General features: G+C 63.6%; 1 protein-coding gene across 1 annotated transcript; it reads right to left on the reverse strand.

The window, feature by feature from the left end:
* Nucleotides 1-589: 589 nt before the first annotated feature.
* On the reverse strand, nt 590-19,068 carry LOC137440496 (patatin-like phospholipase domain-containing protein 6; the record flags this gene model as incomplete). The annotated part of the gene is given in 17 exon segments (XM_068136733.1): nt 590-703; nt 1,442-1,565; nt 1,725-1,856; nt 3,265-3,470; nt 4,815-4,892; nt 6,006-6,212; nt 8,873-8,914; nt 8,916-8,980; nt 9,728-9,779; nt 11,694-11,732; nt 11,734-11,775; nt 11,885-11,977; nt 11,979-12,014; nt 13,272-13,352; nt 16,181-16,340; nt 18,916-18,923; nt 18,925-19,068. Coding segments are annotated over 17 exon segments (1,623 nt in total), but the record flags the coding sequence as incomplete, so codon positions are not given.
* Nucleotides 19,069-20,481: the final 1,413 nt, after the last annotated feature.

The raw sequence follows: 20,481 nt of genomic DNA on the forward strand, positions 1-20,481 counted from the left end.
CTTCATGGAGACCCTCAGGAAGTCCCTCATGGAGACCCCAATGGAGACCCCCAGGGAGACCCCAATGGAGACCCCCAGGGAGACCCCAATGGAGACCCTCATGGAGACCCCAATGGAGACCCCCAGGGAGACCCCAATGGAGACCCTCAGGGAGACCTCCAGGGAGACCCTCATGGAGACCCCCATGGAGACCCCGAGGGAGACCCCAATGGAGACCCTCATGGAGACCCCCAAGGGGACCTTCATGGAGACCCTCAGGAAGTCCCTCATGGAGACCCCAATGGAGACCCCAATGGAGACCCCCCATCAAGACCCCCAGGGAGACCCCCATCAAGACCCCCATGGAGACCCTCATGGAGACCCCCAGGGAGACCCTCAGGGAGACCCTCATGGAGACCCCCAGGGAGACCCTCAGGAAGTCCCTCATGGAGACCCCAAGGGAGACCCCAATGGAGACCTCCAGGGAGACCCCCGGGGGTGCCCCTGGTGAGATCCCCCACGGTGCCCCTGGTGAGACCCCTGGAGGAGGCCCTAGTGAGACCCCCAGGGGTGCCCCAGGTGAGACCCCCGGGGGTGCCCCTGGTGGTACCTGTGGGTATCTCCTCTTGATGTTGTTCAAGGTCCCCTCAGGCAGCTTGGCCAACTCCGTGTCCCTCACGGCGTGAACCGTGGTGGCCCTGGGCTGCCTGGTGAGGGCTTCCACCTGGGGGGAGAGGGAGAGGGAGAGGGAGAAGGAGAGGGAGAGAGAGAGGGAGAGGGAGAGGGAGAGGGAGAGGGAGAGGGAGAGGGAGAGGGAGAGGGAGAGGGAGAGGGAGAGGGAGAGGGAGAGGGAGAGGGAGAGGGAGAGGGATGAGGAGGAGAAGAAGAAGGAGGAGGAGAAAGGAGGAGGAGGAGTGGGAGGAGGGGAGGAGGAGGAGGGGGAGGAGGGGGAGAAAGGAGGAGAAGGAGGAGTGGGAGGGGGGAGGGAGGAGGAGGGGGAGGAGGGGAAGAAGGAGGAGGAGAGGAGGAGGAGGAAAAGGAGGAGGAGGAGAAGGAGGAGAAGGAGAAGGAGGAGGAGGAGAAAGAGGAGGAGGAGAAAGAGGAGGAGGAGAAAGAGGAGGAGGAGAAAGAGGAGGAGGAGAAAGAGGAGGAGGAGAAAGAGGAGGAGGAGAAAGAGGAGGAGGAGAAAGAGGAGGAGGGGAGGAGGAGGAGGAGAAGGAGAAGGAGGAGAAGGAGGAAGAGGGAGAGCATGAGGAGGAGGAGGAGGAGGTGGAGATGGAGGAGGAGGAGGAGAAGAAGGAAGAAGAAGAAGAAGGAGAAGAAGGAGGAAGAGGAAGGAGGAGAAGGAGGAGAAGAAAGAGGAGGAGAAGGAGGAGGAGGAGGAGGTGGAGATGGAGGAGGAGGAGAAGGAGGAGGAGGAGGAGGAGAAGGAGAAGGAGGAGGAGGAAGGGGCGGCGCTCACCACTCCCACCAGGTCTCCCCGGCCGTACTCTCCGACCAGCTCCTTCTTGCCGCTGCCCTTGCGGATGACGGAGCGCAGCCTCCCGTTGAGGACGATGTAGGTGCAGTCCGATTGGTCCCCTTGCCTGGGGGGGGGGGGGCGGCGCGGGGGGGAGGGACACGGACAGACAGACAGACACACACACCCGCCCCGGAGGACACTCAGAGCCTGCCTCCCGGGCCGGCCCTCCGGCCCTGCGGGCTCCTCCCGGCCCCCTTCCCCGGCAGCCCCCTTCCCCCCCCACCTGTAGAGAGCCCTCCCTGCCTCCACGGCCATCCAGTCGATGGCGAAGTCCATCTGGCGCACGAAGGGAGACATCCGGGCGGCCACCGTGTGCGCCACGCTCAGCACCACGCTGGGCTGCTCCTTCATGATCCTGCGGGAGGCAACGGGGAATGGAGGGGCCGGCCCCGGGGGGAGGAGGCAGGGGGAGGGGGAGGAGGAGGAGGAGAGGGAGGAAAGGGAGGAGGAGGAATAGGGGGAGAATGGGGAGGAGGAGGAGATGGAGAAAGGAGGAGGAGGAGAAAGGAGAAGGAGGAGGTGAAGGAGACAAAGGAGGAGGGGAAAGGAGAAGAAGAAGGAGGAGGAGAAGGAGAAGGGGAAGGAGAAGAAGGAGAGAGGAGGAGGAGAGAGGAGGAGGAGAGAGGAGGAGGAGAGAGGAGGAGGAGAGAGGAGGAGGAGAGAGGAGGAGGAGAGAGGAGGAGGAGAGAGGAGAAGGAAAGGAGAAGGAAAGGAGAAGGAGAAGATGAAAGAAGGAGAAGAAGGAGAAGGAAAAAGAGGAGGAGGAAGAGAAAGAAGAAGGAGAAAAAGGAGGGAAGGAGAAGGAGAAGAAGAAGGAGGAGGTGAAGGAGGAGGAGGAAGAGAAAGGAGAAGGAGGAGGAGGCAGAGGAGGAGGCAGAGGAGGAGGAGGAGGAGAAGGAGAAGGAGGAGAAAGAGAAGGAGGAGAAGGAGAAGGAGAAGGAGAAGGAGAAGGAGAAGGAGAAGGAGAAGGAGAAGGAGAAGGAGAAGGAGAAGGAGAAGGAGAAGGAGAAGGAGAAGGAGAAGGAGAAGGAGAAGGAGAAGGAGAAGGGAGAAGGAGAAGGAAAGGAGAAGGAAAGGAGAAGGAGAAGGAAAGGAGAAGGAGAAGGAAAGGAGAAGAAGGAGAAATAAAGGAGAAAGAAAGGAGAAAGAAAGGAGAAGGAGAAGGTGAAAGAAGGAGGAGAAGGAGGAGAAGAAGGAGGAGAAGAAGGAGGAGGAGGAGGAGGAGAAGCAAACAGAGGAGGAGGAGGAGGAGAGAGAAAGAAGAAGGTGGAAAAGGAGGAGGGGGAGGAGAAGGAGGGGGAGGAGGAGAAGGAGACAGAGGGAAGGAGAAGGAGAAGGAGGAAGAGGAAGAGGAGGAGGAGGAGAAACAGAGAGAAGTAGAAGGAGAAAGAAGGAGGAGAAAGAAGAAGGAGGAGAGGAGGAAGAGGAAGAGGAGAAGGAGGAGGAGAAGGAGAAGGAGGAAAAAGGGAAGGAGGAGGAGGAGGAGGAGGAGGAGGAGAAGGAGGAGGAGGAGGAGAAGGAGGAGGAGGGAGGAGGGAGGAGAGGGAGGAGGAGGAGAAGGAGGAGAAGAAGGAGGAGAAGAAGGAGGAGAAGGAGAAGAAGGAGAAGAAGGAGGAGGAGAAGGAGGAGGAGAAAGAAGGAGAAGGAGAAGGAGAAAGGGACAGAGAAGGAGATGGAGAAGGAGGAGAAAGAAGAAGGGAGGAAGAGGAGAAGAGGGCGAAGGAGGAGAGGGAGGATCCCCCCCTGCCGCCGCGGGGCCTCACTCGTAGAAGTGCGACTTGGAGACGCGCAGGAAGGTGCAGTCGCGGTTGGCCTTGATGGTGAAGATGAGCGGCTCGCCGGTGAGCACCGCCAGCTGCCCGACCATCTCCCCCGGCTGCGTCACGAACAGGCACACGTCCTCCGCACGGTCGATCTGCCGCTGGTAGACGTGCAGGCAGCCCCCCAGCACCAGCTGCAGGCTGGCATCCTGCCGGCACAGCCACCCCGTGGGCACGGCTGGCACCGGCACCGCCGACGGCACCACCGACAGCACCGCCGACAGCACCACCGACAGCACCACCGACAGCAGCCGCGCACAGCAGCAGCACCAGCACCAACAGCAGCAGCTGCAGGCTGGCATCCTGCTGGCACAGCCCCCCCCTGGGCACCACCACTGGCATCACCCCGGCACCAGCTGCAGGCTGGCATCCTGCTGGCACAGCCCCCACCATGGGCACCACCACTGGCACCCCCCGAGCACCAGCTGCAGGCTGGCATCCTGCCAGCACAGCCACCCGTGGGCACTGCTGGCACTGACACCGGCACACAGGGACAAGGAGACCCTCATGGAGACCCCCAGGGAGACCCTCATGGAGATCCCCAAGGAGACCCAATGGAGACCCCCATGGAGACCCCAATGGAGACCCCCATGGAGACCCCCAGGGAGATCCTCATGGAGACCCCCATGGAGACCCCCAGGGAGACCCTCATGGAGACCCCCATGGAGACCCCCATGGAGACCCCAATGGAGACCCCCATGGAGACCCTCATGGAGACCCCAATGGAGACCCCCAGGGAGATCCTCATGGAGACCCCCATGGAGACCCCCAGGGAGGCCCTCATGGAGACCCCAATGGAGACCCCCATGGAGACCACAATCGAGACCCTCAAGGAGACCCCCATGGAGACCCTCAAGGAGACCCCCATGGAGACCCCAATGGAGACCCCATTGGAGACCCCAATGGAGACCCTCATGGAGACCCTCAAGAAGACCCCAATGGAGACCCTCAAGGAGACCCCAATGGAGACCCCCAGGGAGACCCCAATGGAGACCTTCATGGAGACCCCCAAGGAGACCCCAATGGAGACCCTCAGGGAGACCCCCATGGAGACCCCAATGGAGACCCCCATGGAGACCCCCATGGAGACCCCCAAGGAGACCCCAATGGAGACCCCCAAGGAGACCCCCATGGAGACCCCCATGGAGACCCCCAATGGAGACCCCCATGGAGACCCCCATGGAGACCCCCAAGGAGACCCCCAATGGAGACCCCAATGGAGACCCCCAAGGAGACCCTCATGGAGACCCTCATGGAGACCCCATGGAGACCCTCATGGAGACCCCCCATGGAGGACCCCAATGGAGACCCCAATGGAGACCCCCATGGAGAACCTCATGGAGAACCTCATGGAGACCCCAATGGAGACCCCAATGGAGACCCTCAAGGAGACCCCCATGGAGCCCCTAATGGCCACTGAGGAGGACCCAAGGTGTTGGAGCCCCCCCAGGACCACCCCAGGCCCCCCTCCCCGCCCCGGAGCGGTGCCCCACCTGGTCGCCCTGGCGCGCGATGACTGTGCCAGCCCTGGCCTGGTGCAGCTGGGCGCGGCCCTCCAGCAGGGAGGGGTCCTGGGGGGGGGGGAGGGGAGAGCAACACTGGAGGGGGTGGAGACCACCAGGAGGGGGTGGAGACCACCAGGAGGAGACACAGGCCCAGCAGGAGCCCCTGAGGAGCACCTGAGGAGCACCTCAAAGCCATGGGGGACCACCATGAGGCCATGGAGGACCACCACAAAGCTATGGACGACCACCATGAGGCCATGGAGGACCACCATGAGGCCATGGAGCCCACCACAAGCCAACAGAAGACCACCATGAGGCCATGGAGGACCATCATGAGGTCATGGAGGACCACCATGAAGCCATGGAGGACCATCATGAGGCCATGGAGGACCACCATGAAGCCATGGAGGACCATCATGAGGCCATGGAGGACCACCATGAAGCCATGGAGGACCATCATGAGGCCATGGAGGACCACCATGAGGCCATGGAGTCCACCACAGAGCCATGGAGGACCACCATGAGGTCATGGAGGACCATCATGAGGTCATGGAGCCCACCACAAAGCCATGGAGGACCACCATGAAGCAATGGAGGACCATCTTGAGGCCATGGAGGACCACCATGAAGCCATGGAAGACCATCATGAGGCCATGGAGCCCACACCAGGTCAACAGGAGACCACCATGAAGCCATGGAGCCCACCCCAAGCTAACAGAAGACCACCACAGAGCCATGGAGGACCACCATGAGGCCATGAAAGACCATCATGAGGTCATGGAGGACCAATATGAAGCCCTGTAGCCCACCCCAAAGCCATGGGGGACCACCACAGAGCCATGAAGGACCACCATGAGGCCATGGAGGACCATCATGAGGCCATGGAGCCCACCACAAGCCAACAGAAGACCACCACAGAGCCATGGAGGACCACCATGAGGCCATGAAGGACCACCATGAAGCCATGGAGGACCACCACAGAGCCATGGAGGACCACCATGAGGCCATGGAGCCCACCCCAGCTCAACAGGAGACCACCATGAAGCCATGGAGGCCATCCCAAGCCACCAGAGGGCCACCAGGAAGCCCTGGAGGGCCACCAGGAAGCCAGAGCCCCCCTCCCCCAAGCCCCCCAGAAGGCCTCCCCGGAGCCAGCAGCCCCGGGGCTGAGGTCCTCACCTTGATGTCCATGAGCTTGGCCAACTGCTTCTTGGCTGCCTCGAAGTCAGGGCTGCCCTGGCGGCCCTGGGAGGCCCCAAAGGAGCAGTCCCCGGCCCTGGCCTCTTCTTCCTCCTCTTCCTCTTCCTCCTCCCCCTCGCCGCGGCCCCCCGGGGGCTGCTCCTCCGGCGCCGCTGCCCTGCGCCCCTTGGGCTCCTGGGACACAGACTGAGGGCACACAGCCGGGGGGGGGAGCTTGGAGAAGACCTCCCCAGGCCCTTGAAGGTCCTCCAGAGGCAGCCCCAGCCCCAGAGGCACCACCAGGGCCATCCTGCCCCAGGGGTTGGCTTGGGGTGGGGTGGGTTGGGTTCAGTTGGGTTGGGTTGGATTGGATTGGTTGGATTGGGTTGGGTTGGGTTGGATTGGGTTGGATTGAGTTGGGTTGGATTGGGTTGGATTGAGTTGGATTGGGTTGATTTGGGTTGGATTGGGTTGAATTGGGTTGGATTGGGTTGAATTGGGTTGGATTGGATTGGATTGGGTTGGGTTGGATTGGGTTGGGTTGGATGGAGTTGGGTTGGATTGAGTTGGGTTGGATTGGATTGAGTTGAGTTGGGTTGGATTGAGTTGGATTGGATTGGGTTGGGTTGGATTGGGTTGGGTTGGATTGAGTTGGGTTGGGTTGGGTTGAGTTGGGTTGGGTTGGATTGGGTTGACTTGGGTTGGATTGAGTTGGGTTGCATTGGGTTGGGTTGGATTGGATTGAGTTGGGTTGGATGGAGTTGGGTTGGATTGAGTTGGGTTGGATTGAGTTGGATTGGATTGGATTGAGTTGGGTTGGATTGAGTTGGGTTGGTTTGGATTGGGTTGGGTTGGATTGAGTTGGGTTGCATTGGGTTGAGTTGGGTTGGATTGGGTTGGGTTGAGGTTGAATTGTATTGGGTTGGGTTGGGTTGAGTTGGGTTGCATTGGGTTGGGTTGGATTGGATTAAGTTGGGTTGGATGGAGTTGGGTTGGATTGGGTTGGGTTGGATTGAGTTGGGTTGGGTTGGATTGGATTGAGTTGGGTTGGATTGGGTTGGTTGGATTGGGTTGGGTTGGATTGGGTTGGATTAGGTTGGGTTGATTGTATTGGGTTGGGTTGGATTGGGTTGGGTTGGGTTGGATTGGGTTGGATGGAGTTGGGTTGGATTGAGTTGGGTTGGATTGAGTTGGGTTGGATTGGGTTGGGTTGGATTGGGTTGGATTGGATTGAGTTGAGTTGGGTTGGATTGAGTTGGGTTGGATTGAGTTGGGTTGGATTGGGGTTGGATTGAGTTGGGGTTGGATTGAGTTGGGTTGGATTGGATTAGGTTGGGTTGGGTTGGGTTGGATTGAGTTGGGTTGGATTGGATTGGCTTGGGTTGGGTTAGGTTGGGTTGGATTGAGTTGGGTTGGGTTGGATTGAGTTGGGTTGGATTGGGTTGGGTTGGATTGGGTTGGGTTGGGTGGATTGGATTGGATTGGGGTTGGATTGAGTTGGGTTGGATTGGGTTGAGTTGGTTTGGATTGGGTTGAGGTTGATTGGATTGGATTGGGTTGGGGTTGGGTTGGATTGGGTTGCGTTGGATTGAGTTGGGTTGGATTGAGTTGGGTTGGGTTGGGTTGGGTTGGATTGGTTGGGTTGGGTTGGTTGGGTTGGTTGGGTTGGGATTGGGGTTGGAGTTGGTTGGATTGGGTTGGATTGGATTGGGTTGGATTGGGTTGGGTTGGGGTTGGGTTGGGTGGTTTGGTGGATGGGTTGGGTTGGGTTGGATGGGTTGGATTGGATTGGGTTGGGTTGATTGAGTTGGATTGGGTTGAGTGGGGTTGGATTGAGTTGGGTTGGGTTGGATTGGGTTGGTTGGTTGGGTTGTTGTATTGGGTTGGGTGGATTGGGTTGGGTTGGATTGGGTGGTGGGTTGGGTTGGGGGTTGGATTGAGTTGGGTTGGTGAGTTGGGTGGGTTGGTTGGGGTTGGATTGGGGTTGGTTGGGTGGGTTGGGTTGGGGTTGGTGGTGGTGGGTTGGATTGGGTTGGGTTGGATTGGGTTGGAGTTGGGTGGTGGTTGGGGTTGGTTGGGTGGTGGGGGTTGGGTTGGGTTGGATGGGTTGGATTGGTGTGGTTGGTTGGTTGGTTGGATTGGGTTGGGTTGGGTGGGTGGTTGGGTTGGGTTGAGTTGGGTGGGGTTGGTTGGGGTTGGGTGGGTTGGTTGGGGTTGGGTTGGGTGGGTGGGGTGGGTTGGGGGTTGGGGTGGTTGGATTGGGTTGGGTTGGGTTGGGGTGGGTTGGGTGGGTTGGTTTGGATTGGGTGGGTGGTTGGTTGGGTGGGTTGGGTTGGGTTGGGTTGAGTTGGGTGGGGTGGATTGGGTTGGGTTGGATTGAGTTGGGTTGGATTAGATTGGGTTGGGTTGGATTGGGTTGGAATGGATTGGGTTGGGTTGGATTGGAGGAGATCTCCAGTGGTCATTGAGGTAGAGCCTTGACCCAGGGCAGCTCCAAGCCCTGACCCCAGGGCAGCTCCAAGCACTGACCCAGGGCAGCTCCAAGCCTTGACCCAGGGCACCTCCAACCCTTCACCAGGCCACATCCCTCTGGAGAACCACCAAACCCTCCTAGAGGACCTCCAGCCCCTCCTGGTGTCACCCTCCAGCCCCTCCTGGTGTCACCTCCATGCCCTCCTGGTGTCACCTCCAGCCCCTCCTGAGCCTTCCTCCACCTCCTCCCCCAACCCTTGGCTGAGCTGCGGAGGCCACCAGCGGCCAGCGGCCGACTCCTGGAGCCCTCTCCCTCCCCCTTGGGGCCTCCTCCAGCCCTGGTGGCCAGCGTGGAGGAGCTCCTGGTGGCCATGGTGGCCTGGGCTGGAGCTTACCCGAGGGAAGGAGGCCATGGGGCTGCTGCTGCCCTCCTGCAGGGGACACCGAGATGCGGCCACGCTCGTAGGCCAGGTCGAAGTCCGAGCGAGGACCTCTCTGCAGGCCTGGGGAGGGAGGAGGAGGAGGAGGTGGTGGTCCAAGACCAAGGTGGACATCACCTTGATGGTCATCAGGGTCCAAGACCAGGGTGGACAGCAGTGTCCAGCACCTCCAAGGTCATCAGAGTCCCCAGAGCATGGTGGGGAAGTCCCCAGTGTCCAGCAAGTTGAGGGTCAGCAACGTCCAAGATGAGGTTGGGGTCACCAGGGAGGGTCATGGTGGTCCAAGACCAAGGTGGACCATCACCTTGAAGGTCATCAGGGTCCAAGACCAGGGTGGACATCAGTGTCCAGCACCTCCAAGGTCATCAGAGTCCCAAGAGCATGGTGGGGAAGTCCTCAGTGTCCAGCAAGTTGAGGGTCAGCAAGCTCCATCCATGACCATGATGGTCACCAGCACCCAGCCCCATGGTGGCCACCAGAACCCTACTCCATGGTGGCCATCAGCACCCAGGCCCATGGTGGTCACTGGTGTTCAGGCCCATGGTGACCGCTGAGATCCATGACCATGGTGGCCACCAGCACCCCAGCCCCATGGTAGCCACCAGCCCCACGGTGGCCACCAGCCCCCAGCCCCACGGTGCTCAGCTGCTCACCGCCACAGCTGCTGAAGCCTTGGCCTGAAGGAACCTTCTGGACCCTCTTCAGCCCTCCTGCACCAGCTTGGGCCTGGACCTCCAAGCCCCCCAAGCCCTTCCCAAGGCCCTCCCAAGCCCCCCAAGCCCCCTCCCCAGCTGCCCCCCCTGCCCCTACCTGCGATGTCCACAGGCATGGAGATGCAGCGGCTCAGCGCCGGGGCCCCGAGCTGCAGGAGCAGAGCAGCCCTGGTGAGCAACCAGCAGCGGCTCCAGCCTGGGGCTGCCGGTGGGGAAGGGTCTCCTGGGGACCCCAACCCAACCATGGCCACCCCAAGCTCAACCACGGCCAACCCAAACTCCTTCAACCCAACCAAGGCCAACCCAAGCTCCTCCAACCCAACCCACGCCCAACCCAAGCTCTTCCAACCCAACCATGGCCAACCCAAGCTCCTCCAACCCAACCACGCCCCAACCCAAGCTCTTCCAACCCAACCATGGCCAACCCAAGCTCCTCCACCCCAACCATGACCAATCCAAGCTCTTCCAACCCAACCATGGCCAACCCAAGCTCTTCCAACCCAACCATGCCCAACCCAAGCTCCTCCAACCCAACATGGCCAACCCAACCTCCTCCAACCCAACCATGGCCAACCCAAGGTCTTCCAACACAACCATGGCCAAACCAAGCTCTTAGAACTCAACCACCTCCAACCCAACCTCCTCCAACTCAACCATGGCCAACCCAAGCTCCTCTAACCCAACCATGGCCAACCCAAGCTCTTCCAACCCAACCATGCCTCCCCCAAGGCCAACTATGGCTAACCCAAGCTCCTCCAACTCAACCATGACCAGCCCAAGCTCCTCCAACCCAACCACCTCCTACCCAAGCTCCTCCAACCCAACCTTGGCCAACTCAAGCTCTTCCAACCCCAACCATGGCCAACCCAAGCTCTTCCAACCCAACCATGACCAACCCAGCTCTTCCAACCCAACCATGACCAACCCAAGCTCTTCCAACCCAACCATGACCAACCCAAGCGCCTCTATCCCAACCATGACCAACCCAAACTCTTCCAACCCAACCATGACCAATCCAAGCTCCTCCAACCCAACTATGGCCAACCCCAAGCCCAACCATGGCCCCCCCCCCACCCCCTCCCCCCCCGGGAGCCCCTCCCCAGGGCCCTGCTGGCTCCCTGCCCTCCTCGGCGGCTCCCTGGCCGCGGGCGGCAGTGCCGGACGGGGCTGGTGCGGGCGGCGTGCCCGGGCTGGGGGCAGGGGCTTGGGGGGCAGCATCTCCTGGCAGGGAGAGGGCAGCAGAGAAGCTCAGCTGGCAGAAAGCTCCTTCAGAGGCAGCCCCCAGCAGCACCAAGCCCCTAAGCCTCAGCCCCAACCCTCTCTCCCCCCCCAGATCAGGTGGCTTGGCCTGGAGGAGGGCTCCCAAGAGAGGCCAAGGCAGAGCTTGGCCCAGGGCAGCTCCAAGGCTTGGCCCCAGGGCAGCTCCAAGGCCTTGACCCAGGGCAGCTCCAAGCCTTGGCCCAGGGCAGCTCCAAGGCTCTGACCCAGGGCAGCTCCAAGCCTTGACCCAGGGCAGCTCCAAGCCCTGACCCAGAGCAGCTCCAAGCCCCTGACCCAGGGCAGCTCCAAGGCTCTGACCCAGGGCAGCTCCAAGCCCTTGAACCAAGGCAGCTCCAAGCCTTGACCCAGGGCAGCTCCAAGGCCCTGACCCAAGGGCAGCTCCAACTGCTGGAGCCTCTTCCAACCCTCCTGAAGACCCTCCCAACCCTTCCAACCCCTCTGGATCCCCTCCAACCCCCCCTGGATCCCCTTCCATCCCTCCTGGATTCCCTTCCATCCCTCCTAGATCCCCATCCAACCCCCCTGGATCCCCTCCCAACCCCTCCTGAAGACCCTCTCAACCATTCCAACCCCTCTGGATCCCCTCCCAACCCTTCCACTCCTCCTGGATCCTCTTCCAACCCCTCTGGATCCCCTCCCAAACCCTCCCGGAGCCCCCAGCCCGGGGTCATCCCCTCCCTATCTCCCCGCAGCCTTCCTCCCTCTCCTTCCTCCCCCTTTGGGCTGCAGGCCTCAGCAAGGGGAGACCCCCAGGCCCCCCACACCCCCTTGCAGGCACTCACATGGCTGAAGAGCTCATTGGTCAGCCCCAGGTAGTTGTGGGAGGGCCAGGAAGGTGACTCGCTGCAGCCTCACCATGATGATCTGCAGGGGGCAGCAGGGAGGAGGAGCCAGGGGGCACTCGGGGGTCAGCCCCTACCCATTAGAGGGGGGTCCTCCCAGCCCCTTGGTGCCCCCTCCCCCCTGTCCTCACCTGCACCACCCTCACCAGGCTCTCAGGGTACTTCTCAAAGATGCTGGAGAAGGCCTCCACCGGCAGGCGGAGGATGGTGGAGGCCTCGGCCGCTCCGGGCGGCCACCGTGCGGTAGGGACGCTGGTGGCCCTGGGGGAGGGAGGGGGGAGGCAAAGATGGCGGGGAGGGGGGCTGGGGGGGGCTTGGGAGGGGGGGAGGGAGGGTCCATGCTGGCCAGGGGTGGGGTTGGAAGAGCTTGGGGATGGAAGTTGGTGGGGAGGGAAGAGCTTGGGTTGGCCATGGTTGGGTTGGAAGAGCTTGGGTTGGCCATGGTTGGGTTGGAAGAGCTTGGGGTTTGCCATGGTTGGGTTGGAGGAGCTTGGGTTGGCCATGGTTGGGTTGGAGGAGCTTGAGTTGGCCATGGGTGGGTTGGAGGAGCTTGGGTTGGCCATGGTTGGGTTGGAGGAGCTTGGGTTGGCCATGGTTGGGTTGGAGGAGCTTGGGTTGGCCTTGGTTGGGTTGGAGGAGCTTGGGTTGGCCATGGTTGGGTTGGAGAAGTTGGGTTGGTCATGGTTGGGTTGAAGGAGCTTGGGTTGACCACGGTTGGGTTGGAGGAGGTTGAGAGTGGCCATGGTTGGGCTTGGGGTCAAGGTGGTTGGGTTGGAGGAGCTTGGGGCTGGCCATGGTTGAGCTTGGGGTCAAGGTGGTTGGGTTGGAGGAGCCTTGGGTTGGTCATGGTTGGGCTTGGGGTCAAGGTGGTTGGGTTGGAAGAGCTTGGGTTGGCCATGGTTGGGTTGGAAAAGCTTGAGTTGGCCATGGTTGGGTTGGAGGAGCTTGGGGTTGGGCATGGTTGGGTTGGAGGAGCTTGGGTTGGCCATTGTTGGGTTAGAGGTGCTTGGGTTGGTCAAAGTTGGGTTGGAGGAGCTTGGGTTGGTCATGGTTGGGTTGGAGGAGGTTGGGTTGGTCATGGTTGGGTTGGAGGAGCTTGGGTTGGCCATGGTTGGGTTGGAGGAGGTTGGGTTGGAGGAGTTTGGATGGCCATGGTTGGGTTGGAAGAGCTTGGGTTGGCCATGGTTGGGTTGGAGGAGCTTGGGTTGGCCATGGTTGCGTTGGAGGAGCCTTGGGTTGGCCATGGTTGCGTTGGAGGAGCTTGGGTTGGGCATGGTTGGGTTGGAGGAGCTTGGGTTGGCCATGGTTGGGTTGGAGGAGCTTGGGTTGGCCATGGTTGGGTTGGAGGAGCTTGGGTTGGCCATGGTTGGGTTGGAGGGTTGCCATGGTTGGCTCTGGTGCCCTCTGGTGGAGCTTGGGGCCAGCTCTGCTGATCTGGGGCGGGTTTGGTGTCCCCCAGGGACAGGCTGGGGGGGCGGGGCAGGGCGGGGCGGGGCGGGGCAGGGCGTGGCTCCGTACCGTGATGACGTCCAGGATGCTGAGCAGGCTGTGGACGCTGTCCCCGGGGAACACCTCCTTCATCACCGCCTCCTGCCCGTCCTGGGGATGACCACGCCCTCAGACACACCCCCTGCCACACCCTGCCACACCCTCTGCCCACCCTGCCCTGCCCTGTGCCCACCCTGCCCCACCCCTGCCCACAGAGAGCACCTCCTTCTTCACCGCCTTCTGCCGTCCTGGGGATGACCACGCCCTGAGACACACACCCTGCCACACCCTGCACGCCCTGCCACGCCCTGTGCCCACCTGCCCCACCCTGCCCACAGAGAGCACCTCCTTCTTCACCGCCTTCTGCCCGTCCTGGGGATGACCACGCCCTGAGACACACACCCCTGCCACACCCTGCCACACCCTGTGCCCACCCTGCCCCACCCTGTGCCCACCCTGCCCCACCCCAGCCCCCAGGGGACACCTCCTTCATCACCGCCTCCTGCCCGTCCTGGGGACGACCACGCCCTGAGACACACCCCCCTGCCACACCCTGCCACGCCCTGCCCCTGCCCTATGCCCACTCTGACCTGCCCTGTGCCCACCCTGCCCCACCCTGCCCACAGAGAGCACCTCCCTTCATCACCGCCTCCTGCCCGTCCTGGGGATGACCACGCCCTCAGACACACCCCCCTGCCACACCCTGCCACGCCCTGTGCCCACCCTGCCTGCTCTCTGCCCGCCCTGCCCCACCCTGCCCACAGGGAGCACCTGAGAACCACACCCTGCGCCCCACCCTGCCTCACCCTCTCCCCACCCTGCCCCAACCCTGACCCCCAACCCCTGCCCCGCCCTGCCCCACCCTTTCCCCACCCTGCCTCCACCCTGCCCCACCCTCTCCCCGCCCCCATGCCAGGAGGGCGCTCAGGGAGGTGCCAGGGGGATGGGAGGGGAGATGCTCAGGGGGATGCCAGGGGAGGTGCCATGGGACATGGCAAGGGGGATGCCCAGGGGGGGTGCCAGGGGGTTGCCAGAGGGGATGGCTAGAGGGATGCCTGGTGGAATGCCAGGGGAGGTGCCAGGGGAGATACTCAGGGGGTGCCAGGGGGATGGCAGGGGAGGTGCCAGGGGAGGTGCCAGGGGAGATACTCAGGGGGGTGCCAGGGGGGATGCCAGGGGGATGGCAGGGGGGTGCCAGGGGGATACAAGGGGGATGGCAGGGGAGGTGCCAGGGGGCTGCTCAGGGAGGTTCCAGGGGGGTGGTCAGGGAGGTGCCAGGGGGGGATGCCAGGGGGGAATGTCAGGGGGGGAAGCCAGGGGGGGTGCCAGGGGGCTGCTCAGGGAGGTGCCAGGGGGATAGGAAGGGGATGCCAGTGGGGTGCCAGGGGGATGCTCAGGGGAGGTGCCAGGGGGATAGGAAGGGGATGCCAGTGGGGTGCCAGGGGATGCTCAGGGAGGTGCCAGGGGGGATGCCAGGGGAGATGCTCAGGGGGGGGATACCAGGGGCTGTTCAGGGAGGTGCCAAAGGGATAGGAAGGGGATGCCAGGGGGGTGCCAGGGGGATGCTCAGGGTCTGCTCAGGGAGATGCCAGGGGAGTGGTCAGGGGGGTGCCAGGGGGAATGTCAGGGGGGATGCCAGGGGGGGTGCAGGGGGACGCTCAGGGTCTGCCCAGGGAGATGCCAGGGGGGTGGTCAGGGAGGTGCCAGGGGGATGGGAGGGGAGATGCTCAGTGGGATGCTCAGGGAGGTGCCAGGAGGGTGGTCAGGGGGATGCCAGGGGGATACCAGGGGGGAATGTCAGGGGGGATGCCAGGAAGATGCCAGGGGGATACCAGGGGGCTGCTCAGGGGAGGGTGCCAGGAGGGTGGTCAGGGGGATGCAGGGGGTGCCCAGGGGGTTGCCAGGGGGATGCTCAGGGTCTGCTCAGGGAGATGCCAGGGGGGTGGTCGGAGGGGAGATGCTCAGGGGGATGCCAGGGGAGGTGCCGGGGGGGGTGCCGGGGGGGTGCTGCTCACAGGCTGGGTGAGGAGCAGCTCCAGCTTGCCCTCCTGCAGCACAGAGCTGCTGCTGCCAGGGGGGTGCCAGGGGGCTGCTCAGGGTCTGCTCAGGGAGGTGCCAGAAGGGTGGTCAGGGAGGTGCCAGGGGGATAGGAAGGGGATGCCAGTGGGGTGCCAGGGGGATGCTCAGGGTCTGCTCAGGGAGGTGCCAGGAGGGTGGTCAGCGAGATGCCAAGGAGGTCCTTGGGGGGGTGCCAAGGGGATGCCAGGGGAGATGCTCAGGGAGGTGCCAGGGGGCTGCTCAGGGAAGGTGCCAGTGGGGTGCCAGGGGGATGCTCAGGGTCTGCTCAGGGAGGTGCCAGGAGGGTGGTCAGGGGGATGCCAGGGAGGTCCTTGGGGGGGCGCCAGGGGGATGCCAGGGGAGATGCTCAGGGAGGTGCCAGAGGGATAGGAAGGGGATGCCAGGGGGGTGCCAGGGGGACGCTCAGTGGGATGCTCAGGGAGATGCCAGGGGAGGTGCCAGGGGGATACCAGGGTGGGCACCGGGGGGGTGGTCAGGGAGGTGCCAGGGGGATGCCAGGGGGAATGTCAGGGAGGTGCCAGGGGGATGCCAGGGGGAATGTCAGGGAGGTGCCAGGAGGGTGGTCAGGGGGATGCCAGGGGGTGCCCAGGGGGGTGCCAGGGGGATGCTAGAGGGATGCTCAGTGGGATGCTCAGGGAGGTGCCAGGGGGATACCAGGGGGCTGCTCAGGGAGGTGCCAGGGGGATGCCAGGGGGAATGTCAGGGGGGGTGCCAGGGGGATGCTCAGGGTCTGCTCAGGGAGATGCCACAGGGGTGGTCAGGGAGGTGCCAGGGGGATGGGAGGGGAGATGCTCAGGGGGATGGCAGGGGAGGTGCCAGGGGAGGTGCCAGGGGAGGTGCCAGGGGGGGGTGCTGCTCACAGGCTGGGTGAGGAGCAGCTCCAGCTTGCCCTCCTGCAGGACGTAGATGCTGCTGTCCTGCTGCCCAGGCCTGAAGACGTAGTGGCCCTGGGGGCACTGCTGCAGCACCATCAGGCGACACAGCTCCAGGAAGAGAGGCTTCTCGAAGTGCCCCAGCACCCTGCGGGCACACACACGCCCCGCCAGGGGGCGCCAGCTGGCACCCAGGGGGCACCCACACCCTCCCAAGGGCACCCAGAGGGCACACAGCCACACCAGGGGCACCCAGCTGGCACCCAGTGGGCACCCAGCAGCACCCAGAGGGAACACAGCCACACCAGGGGCACCCAGCTGGCATCCAGAGGGCATCCAAGGGCAGCCAGTGGCACCCAGGGGGCACCCAGACCCTCACAAGGGCACCCAGGGGCACCCAGAGGGCAGCCAGGGGCAGCCAGTGGCACCCTAGGGGGCACCCACACCCTCCCAAGGGCACCAGCTGGCACCCAGGGGGCACACAGCCACACCAGAGGGTACCCAGAGGGCACCCAGAGCCTCCCAAGGGCACCCAGCTGGCACCCAGAGGGCACCCAAGGGCAGCCAGTGGCACCCAGGCGGTACCCAGACCCTCCCAAGAGCACCCAGCTGGCACCCAGAGGGCAGCCAGGGGCAGCCAGTGGCACCCTAGGGGGCACCCCACACCCTCCCAAGGGCACACAAAGGGCACCCAGACCCTCCCATGGGCACCCAGCTGGCACCCAGAGAGCACCCAGAGCCTCCCAAGGGCACCCAGGGGCAGCCAGTGGCACCCTAGGGGGCACCCAGACCCTCCCAAGGGCACCCAGCTGGCACCCAGAGGGCACCCAGGGGCAGCCAGGGGCACCCAGACCCTCCCAAGAGCACCCAGCTGGCACCCAGAGGGCACCCAGAGGGCACCCAGACCCTCCCAAGGGCACCCAGCTGGCACCCAGAGCCACCCAAGGGCACTCAGCTGGCACCCAGAGCCACCCAAGGGCACCAGCTGGCACCCAGAGGGCACCCAGAGGGCACCCACATCCTCCCAAGGGCACTCAGCTGGCACCCAGAGCCACCCAAGGGCACCAGCTGGCACCCAGAGGGCACCCAGAGGGCACCCACATCCTCCCAAGGGCACCCAGCTGGCACCCAGAGGGCACCCAGGGGCACCCAGAGGGCACCCAGACCCTCCCAAGGGCACCCAGGGGCACCCAGGGATGCCAAGGGTCCTGGCTGCTGCCCCCTGACCCAATGGAGCTGGATCCTGCCCTCTGGAGCTGGATCCTGACCCTCCTGGGACCTCATCCTGATCCCTCTGAGCCCAGATCCTGCCCCCTGGATCTGCCTCCTGATCCACTGGAGCTGGATCCTAACCCCAAGGCTGGATCCTGATCCCTGCAGCTGCATCCTGATCCACTGCAGCTGGATCCTGACCCTGGAGCTGGATCCTGACCCTCCTGGGGACCTCATCCTGATCCCTCTGAGCCTAGATCCTGATCCACTGCAGCTGGATCCTCACCCAATGGAGTTAGATCCTGACCCTGGAGCTGGATCCTGACCTCAAGGCTGGATCCTGATCCACTGCAGCTGGATCCTGATCCAATGGAGCTGGATCCTGACCCTGGAACTAGATCCTGACCCTGGAGCTGGATCCTGATCCCTCTGAGCCCAGATCCTGGCCCTGGAGCTGGATCCTGACCCTCCTGGGACCTCATCCTGATTCCTCTGAGCCCAGATCCTGACCCACTGCAGCTGGATCCTGATCCCAGGGCTGGATCCTGATCCACTGCAGCTGCCTCCTACCCCCCCTGGAGCTGCCTCCTGCCCCCCAGGGCTGCCTCCTACCCCCCCCTGGAGCTCCCTCCTGCCCCCCAGGGCCAGCTTCTGCCCCCCTTGGAGCTGCCTCCTGCCCCCCCTGGAGCTGCCTCCTGCCCCCCCTGGAGCTGCCTCCTGCCCTCTGGAGCTGGATCCTGACCCTCCTGGGACCTCATCCTGATCCCTCTGAGCCCAGATCCTGATCCACTGCAGCTGGATCCTGATCCAATGGTGCTGGATCCTGGCCCTGGAGCTGGATCCTCATCCCAGGGCTGGATCCTGATCCACTGCAGCTGGATCCTGGCCCTGGAGCTGGATCCTGACCCTCCTGGGACCTCATCCTGATCCCTCTGAGCCCAGATCCTGATCCAATGGAGCTGGATCCTGACCCTGAAGCTGGATCCTGACCCTCCTGGGACCTCATCCTGATCCCTCTGAGCCCAGATCCTGATCCACTGCAGCTGGATCCTGATCCAATGGTGCTGGATCCTGACCCTGGAGCTGGATCCTGATCCCTCTGAGCCCAGATCCTGACCCCTGGAGCTGGATCCTGACCCTCCTGGGACCTCATCCTGATCCCTCTGAGCCCAGATCCTGATCCACTGCAGCTGGATCCTGATCCAATGGTGCTGGATCCTGACCCTGGAGCTGGATCCTGATCCCTCTGAGCCCAGATCCTGACCCCTGGAGCTGGATCCTGACCCTCCTGGGACCTCATCCTGATCCCTCTGAGCCAGATCCTGCCCCCCAGGGCTGGATCCTGCTCCCTTCCCCCGCCCCGCCCGTGGGGGAGCCAGTTCCAAGCTACCGTGCCCTGGCTCCCGGGGGCTGCCTCCTGCCCTCTCAGGGACCTCCCACCCTCGGGGACCCCTCCCCCCCGCCTCGGGGACCCCCTCCCCCGCCTCGGGGACCCCCCCCCGGGGGCCGACCTGACGTTCCTTGAGCATGTAGAGCACCTCGGAGGGGAGGTGGGAGCCGGCGACGTCCCCCTCGCTGAGGTCAGCCTCCAGCAGCGCCGGGGGAGGCTCCTTCAGCTGCAGCCTGGGCAGCTCCCGCGGCAGCCGCAGCAGCCTGGGGCAGGATCAGGCCATGGGGCAGCGCCCCCAGCACGCTCAGCACCCCCAGAACCCCCGCTCAGCACCCACAGCATCCCCCAGCCCCACAGCAGCGCCGGGGGAGGCTCCCTTCAGCTGCACCCTCGGCAGCTCCCGCGGCAGCCCGCAGCAGCCTGGGGCAGGATCAGGCCAGGGGCAGCGCCCCCAGCACGCTCAGCACCCCCAGAAACCCCTGCTCAGCACCCCCAGCACCCCTCAGGACCACCTTTCAGCACCCCCAGGACACTCAGCACCCTCAGCACCCTCCACACCCTCAGCAGCTCCAGCACAGCTGCAGCAGCCTGGGCAGCACTGGGGCAGTGATGAGGCCAGGGGCAGCGCCCTCAGCACCGCCAGAAATCCCTGCTCAGCACCCCCAGCACCACCAGAACCCGCGCTCAGCACCCACAGCACCCTCAGGACCACCTCCCAGCACCCACAGCATCCTCAGCACCCACAGCCCGCGGCAGCCGCAGCAGCCTGGGGCAGGATCAGGCCATGGGCAGCGGCCCCCAGCACGCTCAGCACCACAGCATCCCCAGGACCACCTCCCAGCACCCACAGCATCCTCAGCACCCTCAGCATCATCAGCACCCACAGCAGCTCCTGGGGCATCTGCAGCAGCCTGGGCAGCACTGGGGCAGGATGAGGCCAGGGGCAGCGCCCTCAGCACCCTCAGCACCACCAGAACCCCTGCTCAGCACCCCCAGCACCCCCAGCACCCTCAGCACCCCCAGGATACTCAGCACCCTCAGCACCCACAGCACCCTCAGCATCCTCAGCACCCTCAGCACCGCCCCCAGCACCCTCAGCACCGCCAGAACCCCCCGCTCAGCACCCCCAGGACACTCAGGACCACCTCTCAGCACCCACAGCACCCTCAGCACCGCTCAGCACCCCCAGGACACTCAGCACCCTCAGGACCACCTCCCAGCACCCACAGCACCCGCAGCACCCTCAGCACCCACAGCAGCTCCCGGGGCAGCCGCAGCAGCCTGGGGCAGGATCAGGCCATGGGCAGCGCCCCCAGCACCCTCAGCACCACCTCCCAGCGCCCTCAGCACCACTTCCATCCTCATCTCCAGCCTCACCTCCCTCAGCATCTTCCTCACCATCATCATCACCTCCCTTCCCCTTTCCCCTTCCCCCTCTCCCATTCCCTCTCCCCTCTGCACTTCCCCCTTCTGCCTCTCCCCTTCCTTTCTCCCCTCTCCCCTTTCCCCTTCCCCTTCCCCCTTCCCCTTCTCCCCCTTCCCCTTCCCTCTCTTCCTTGCTCCTTCCCACTTTGCCCTTTCTCCTTCCCCTTTCCTCTTCCCCCTCTCCCCTCTCCCCTCCTCCCCCTCTCCCCTTCCCCCTTCCCCTGCTCCTTTCCCCCTTCTCTCACCTCTTTTCTCCTCCCCC

The sequence above is a fragment of the Melanerpes formicivorus genome, unplaced genomic scaffold, assembly GCF_026170545.1.
Source record: "Melanerpes formicivorus ecotype bairdi unplaced genomic scaffold, bMelFor1.0.p_v2 SCAF_3088, whole genome shotgun sequence".
Taxonomy (NCBI): domain Eukaryota; kingdom Metazoa; phylum Chordata; class Aves; order Piciformes; family Picidae; genus Melanerpes; species Melanerpes formicivorus.